This window comes from Quercus lobata, chromosome 7 (assembly GCF_001633185.2).
Source record: "Quercus lobata isolate SW786 chromosome 7, ValleyOak3.0 Primary Assembly, whole genome shotgun sequence".
Taxonomy (NCBI): domain Eukaryota; kingdom Viridiplantae; phylum Streptophyta; class Magnoliopsida; order Fagales; family Fagaceae; genus Quercus; species Quercus lobata.
In genome coordinates this window covers 21,162,902-21,169,412 of record NC_044910.1, presented here as the reverse complement: position 1 = coordinate 21,169,412, position 6,511 = coordinate 21,162,902, and the positions used below count along the sequence as shown (strand labels likewise).

The 6,511-nt window shown below is 34.4% G+C and overlaps 1 protein-coding gene across 2 annotated transcripts; it reads left to right on the top strand.

Annotated features, from left to right (window-relative positions):
* Positions 1–2,060: 2,060 nt before the first annotated feature.
* LOC115954011 (G-type lectin S-receptor-like serine/threonine-protein kinase SD3-1) lies at positions 2,061–5,617 on the top strand. Of its 2 annotated transcripts, none has more exons than XM_031071859.1 (2): positions 2,061–2,591; positions 2,954–5,617. In XM_031071859.1, the coding sequence occupies exon 2, from the start codon at positions 2,956–2,958 to the stop codon at positions 5,224–5,226; it is 2,271 nt and encodes a 756-aa protein (XP_030927719.1). In that variant the 5' UTR covers positions 2,061–2,591; positions 2,954–2,955; the 3' UTR covers positions 5,227–5,617. The 2 variants fall into 2 exon arrangements, with proteins under 2 accessions (XP_030927719.1, XP_030927718.1); XM_031071858.1 differs by having other exon boundaries at positions 2,945–5,617.
* Positions 5,618–6,511: the final 894 nt, after the last annotated feature.

Sequence of the window (6,511 nt, the reverse complement as noted above, 5' to 3'; positions counted from 1 at the left end):
TTTTTACGATCAACATCAACTTGTTAAGTAGGTCCATTGCAATTGAGAATTCGAGGCAGGTAAAAGCTACTTTATTGCACCACACTCCACACGGGCCTTTTACATAGTTCATTTTTTTGTTCCTTTTGAGAAAAGTTGGCGATGGAAAAGAGATTCTCCCCTCTGTCCCACTTTTCTTAATGCCTTTGAGGTTTATCTTCTTGTTTTTTATTATTATTATTTATAATAAGTTTAAATTCTTTTATTAATTATGATTTTCACCTCTTTTTCCCAGTGACAGCTAAGGTTTCTCTAGCTCTTTGTTTGATTTCATGATTTGTCATTTGGTTCAATTTAAACTACACCATGCTTGAGCACGCATTGACATTACCTTGTGAATGTGATACAGCAGTACAACGTATTTATATAAAATAACAAAAAAATCCATTATATTAAATAATTTAAGGTGAGAAGAGAATGAGTGCGACTAAGAGATAGGGCAAATTTTACCATATAAATGAATAGATACTTTTAATTTTAGAGTAAAATTTAGATAAAATATCTTAAGTGCAGTATATTATATTCTCTAATTGAATTAAAATAATTTAAGGTATAGTATATAAGTTTTATTATCCATAATTTTAAACACATAATAAAGACCCATTTATATTTGTCAATTTATATCTAATTATTTATTATGTTGTTAATGTTGTATTTGATTATCATATTAATTTGGGTAAGCCTTTTTCTAGTAAAATTGGATGATATAAGTATATAACAGTACCTCTTTTTTCCCATTCTACAATTTCAGCTATGATTAATAATCATTTATGGTTTAGGGCACAAAATACTTTTTTTTTTTTTTTGGAGAACAGGGCACAAAACACTGAGCTTTAATGGGTTTGATGATTATATTCCAATACTTAATGAATATTTAATACTCATTACCATAATTAAGGTATAGATTTTGCGGCTCACACTCTTTACGCATCAATCACTTGGTAATTTAAGAATATACCTTCCGCTTTTAGCTTTCTGTATTTAATTTTGCCTATATATAATTAATAATAATACTATATAATAGTATTCCATTCACACGCATGTGCATTGAATAGTAGGATATCACCTGATTCAGCCCCAGAATATTTTTACTACTTTTTCAATAATATTCTTTTCACCATTTATTTATTAATAGGGAAAAAATATGCAAAAACACTTCCAGAATATGCATCATCAGTTGCAAAAACATCACGGAGTTTCAGTTATTTCATGAAATTTTTATATTTGCCAAGTTGCAAATACACCATTGAGATTTTTTCGTTCGTCAAAGCCTACAAAAATTAATTGCAGGTATCAAGTTTTTTATTTTTTATTTTTTTTATGGGAAACTGTAAAATTTTTTAATTAAGAAATATAAATTACATTATGGACAAAGGCTTGTTCAAAAAAACAAAAGTTTGATATGACAAAAGCTCTTTTTAGTCCAAACAGAAAAATTATCAATATCAAAAGCATGATTTCACTGTTGACCCAGCTTTTTACATTTTAACTCTTATTAATTTTCTGTAAACTTTATACTTTAAAGCCTAAGCTTTTTTTTTTTTTTTTTTTTGATAAGGCTAAAAATGACATTCAAGCAAAAGAAAAGCCCTAAAAAGGACATAACATTCTCACATGTTGGTGTGGTTTTTTTTTTAGGGGGGTAAAACTGGAGTAAAAGTTTGTGTTTTGGTTTAACCCCAAAAAGGAGCCAAAACAACAAAATACAGTATATGTAAGGGTTTTCTTAAAAAAGAAAAAGATAAAAGAAAAAGGTTTTATTGGAACAGTACAGTTCACGTTTCTCCGACATTGACTAGAACCGAGGTAACCTCTTTGTCCTGAGGTTTTACTTTTCCTTTTATCTCAGTCAATACTCAATAATTAATCAAAGAAAAAAAAAAAAAAAAGTAACAGAAAAAGTGTGAAACACGAGAGAAGTAAAAAAAAAAAAAAGAAAGAAAAGAATTTTCACCTTCAAAACCCTTTTATTATAAGGGATTTCTGTCTTTATCTTTTGGCCATTTGGTTTCAAAGTCATAAACACAGACACAGATACAGACACAGACACAGTCACAGTGACAGTGCCCTTTCATACCACATTTCACTGCTCTTCTACTTCTCACTTCTCAGGCAACTCCTCCTCGTTTCTAAACTGGTAACTGTCAAGAAGACTCAAGAGCCTTACCCTTTTGAACGCTGAAAGTTTTTACATTGCCCTGAAAAATAATGTGTATTCCATTGGCCTAATTTTTGGGTCCCATGTGTGCCTAAAACTAAGAGTATTCAATCCCAGACCCATTATTCTCAACCTCAATCCCAGTTGAAAATAACAAAAAAAGACACCCTTTTTCTTCTTCTTTCTTTATAGTCCAATTTTTTTGTAAACCCAATTCTTCACTTGATTAGGTCATAACCTCATGACTCTTATTCTATTCAAGTAATCACCGGTCTCACATATGTAAAACATGTTATGGGCCCAAAAAGTGAGAGCTTGGGATATTTCTGGGATGCTCATGTCTATATTCTTCGGCGGCCCTCTTGAATTTCTGGAACTTTGACTGTCTTTTCAGGTACCAAACTCTGAATATACTTCTTTTTTTAATGTTCATTCTTGAATTTATATTTTGGTTCATAGGTTTCTCTGTCTGAGATTGAAACTTGAAAAAATTGCTAATATTTTGTACCTAATAAATGTTGAAATGTACTTCAATATTTTGATTTTGTATCCATTACTATGGCTGCAAGTGCTCACTGTCTTTAATTCTTGTTTCTCTTAGTCTGTATATTAATGCTTGGTCTTGGAAATCTTGACACTACCCACCTTTTGTTTTGTTGAAATTAGTAGGTTTAATTGCTTTAGCATTGTATGAAATATAAAGAGCAGTTGAACTGATTGTTTTCGTTTCTTTTGTGCTTCTCTAAGCATATTCAGATATGCTTAAACAGGATATGTATATACTTGAATGGCCTTTCCTGCTATGTATCTCTATTGGGTTTTTGCTACATTCCCTGGTGGTTGGGCAAATTCCCTTGGGCTCAAAAGTTTCTGTAGTTGACAACAACTTTTGGGTCTCATCCAATGGTGATTTTGCACTTGGATTCTTTAACACTTCAGATCAGCCTAACCAGTATAGTGTAGGAATCCGTTTCAATTCAGATTCTATTCCAGTTAGCAAAAGGGAGGTGGTGTGGGTTGTAGGAGCTGATGTCACGGTCGCTAATAAGTCTTATTTTCAGCTTAATCAGTATGGAGAACTGGTTTTGTTTGATTCCTTTAAGGGTCAAAATGTATGGACTAGCCAGACAAGCAAGTTATCTGTTGTCTCAGCTGATCTTCGTGATGATGGAAATCTTATCCTACTGAACAGAAAGAAAGATGTTGTTTGGCAAAGTTTTAATACTCCGTCTGACACGCTTCTTCCAGGACAGACCTTATCTGTTCCTCAAATACTTCGAGCTGCAAGCCGTAATTCTATGTCTAGTTACTTCAGTCTCTATGTAAATGCTTCAGGTCAGTTACAACTAAGGTGGGAAAGTCATGTTACCTATTGGACAAGTGGAAGCCCCATAAGTTCAAATATCACTGCTTCCCTTACCTCAAGTGGAGCACTGCAAGTCCGTGACCAAAGATTGAAACCTGTTTGGTCAGCGTTTGGAGAAGATCACGGTGACGTTGTACAATACCGGTTTCTTAGGTTGGATGTTGATGGTAATCTTCGGTTATTCTCATGGGTAGAAGCATCACAGGCTTGGAAGTCCGTCTGGCAAGCTGTTGAGAATCAGTGCAATGTCTTTGCAACCTGTGGAGAAGGTGGCATCTGCGTCTTAACTGCAGCAGGGTCCTCTGCCTGTATATGTCCTTTTAAGGTTACAACAGAGTCCTCAAAATGTGTGGTTCCGTATCGGGAAGATTGCAAATCAATTTCCAACATGGTTAGGCATGATCACACCAATCTATATGGGCTATATCCAAAAGGTTATTCAGTTATCCAATCCAGTTTACATCAATGTGAAAGCTTGTGCCTGAATGATACATCTTGTACAGTTGCAACATTTGCAAATAATGGAACTGCACAATGCTGGCTGGAGAAAACTCAATACATCACCGGTTATTCAGACCCCTCCTTAAGTTCTGTATCTTTCGTCAAGACATGTTCGGATCCTTTGGCTGTTAATCCCAATCTCATGGTAACCTCCCCTGCACAATCTTCACCCATTCAGTCTTATGAATTTTGCATTCCTTGCCTAATTGGAGTCGCCTCAGGCACATTAGTTGTTTTTATTTTAATTCAGTTGGGAGTTGTTTTCTGCATCTACCGAAGAACCTCTAGTAGGAAGAAAGCAGCTTTAGCTTACACACATAACTCAAGTGGTTTAATTGTGTTATCCTTCTCTGAAATCAAGGACCTCACTGAGAATTTCAAGCACCAAATGGGGCCAGAGATGTTCAAAGGTGTGCTATCAAACAACCGACCAGTTGCAATCAAATGCCTGAAAGCAAACATAGAAGGAAGAAAATTCCGTACTGTAGTTTCAAAATTAGGAAGCTTTCATCACAAAAACCTTGTGAAGTTGGAGGGCTATTGTTGTGAAGTAAGTCACAGGTTTTTGGTTTATGAATATGCAAAGAATGGTTCTGTGGAGAAATATGTTGAAGATTCTAAATTGAGTAAGATGCTGGCCTGGAGAAAGAGAGCTGACATATGCTTAAGTGTGGCAAGGGCTGTTTGTTATTTGCACACAGGGTGTAGGGAGTTTGTTAGCCATGGGAATTTGAAATGTGAGAATGTTCTTTTGGATGAAAATTTGGAGGTCAAGGTCACTGAATTTGGGCTTTGGAGAGTAAATGCAGAGGCATCAGGCTGTGGATTTTCTGCAGAAAGAGATGTGATGGAGTTTGGCAACATGGTGTTGAGATTGATTAGTGGGTGTCGAGATGTCAGGGACCTTTGTGAGTGGGCTTATAAGGAATGGATGGAGGGGAGGGCAGAGAATGTAGTGGATAAAGCTATTGATGGTGGGATAAATTTGCAGGAGCTGGAGCGTGCATTGAGAATTGCATTTTGGTGTCTTCAAAGCAACAAACGTATGAGACCTTCAATGGGAGAGGTGGTGAAGGTGTTAGAAGGCACATTGACAGTTGATCCCCCACCTCCTCCTTTTTCTTGCCAGGGGCCACTAGAAATAGAAGAGTTATTGGTGTAATGCTTGGAATCAAGAGTCAACTGATCTTGTGGATTTTTTATTCTGTCTCTCCCCTCCCACCCCACCCCCCCCTTCACATTTTCCATGTATAGTAGGACTAACAATGCAGGAGCAGGGTGATGACTGTTTGAACTGTAACTGTTTGAGATAGCATATGCCAAATTTTTTTCTTTTTTTTTTCCCCCAAAACTGATGTGAGGCTCTGAGATATTGAGGGAAAGGAATGCGGAATGAGATTTGCCTGCACTTTGAGCACACATTGCAATTTTTTTTTCTTTATAATTTTGATTTTTCTTGCATTTCGGATTACGTAGTCAACGTAGAGATTTGTTTTTAAGGGTATCTGTAAGTTTTATGTCAGTTTGTGATGTGGTTTGAGTTATCTATGCAGTGGGACGAAATTAGGAATTTTGATTTGAGGTGGTGAATTATAATATTGATATATCATAAAAGGAAAATTCAAAACATATGCATACAGCAAACCAATTGATGTTTTGATATGATGATAAAGAGTAATTATTATTAAGTGGATATCATAAGTTTAAAAATTATATCAAATTTATCAAAGAAAAAATATATGTATACACAAATTTACACACACACAATAATAATAATAATAATAATAATAATTTAAGATAAGTTATTGTTTTTATAAACTTTAATTAATATTCACAGGTAGATGTGTAGGAGGGGGAGTTGCGGTTCAAAGAACAAACATGGCACACCATAAATGATGCTATTATCACAAGTTACCCAATTTGCTATAGATATGTGCCAAAAAAAAAACTCCCCGTCCATGCTATGAATGAGTCACACATACAACCTAATACATGCCTATCATTTTACGGTATTTTTAAAAAACCTCTCATATTCTACGAGTACTATTATTCCTAACATTAAAAATTCCTCTGTTTAGTTTTTCACTTGACATTTTGAGTCTAAATTTAGTATTGTCATAAAATTAAACATAAAAAGTCGATAACAACACATGGCTTATTGCAAAATAATAATAATAAATAAATAAAAAATCTCCAAGAGAAAGTTGCTTTTAATAAAAACTTTTGGGTGAACCAATATATCAATGAAGACAGATTAAACTAAAGTAAGAAATTGAACACTAGATTCAATAACCGTATAAGAGAGGAAAACATAAAAAGGAGAAAAATTATTCTTGCAATACTTTTTTCTTTGGTTAAAAATTAGAAAATTTGCTTTTATTAAAAACTCTGTAAGGACCTGATTTGATATCCTAACCCAAGGTATGAATGGACTTAGGTCCAAAAAG

Bases quoted from the DNA above. Each gene is read 5' to 3' on its own strand.
- LOC115954011 (XM_031071859.1), top strand. From the start codon at position 2,956: ATGCTTAAACAGGATATGTATATACTTGAATGGCCTTTCCTGCTATGT.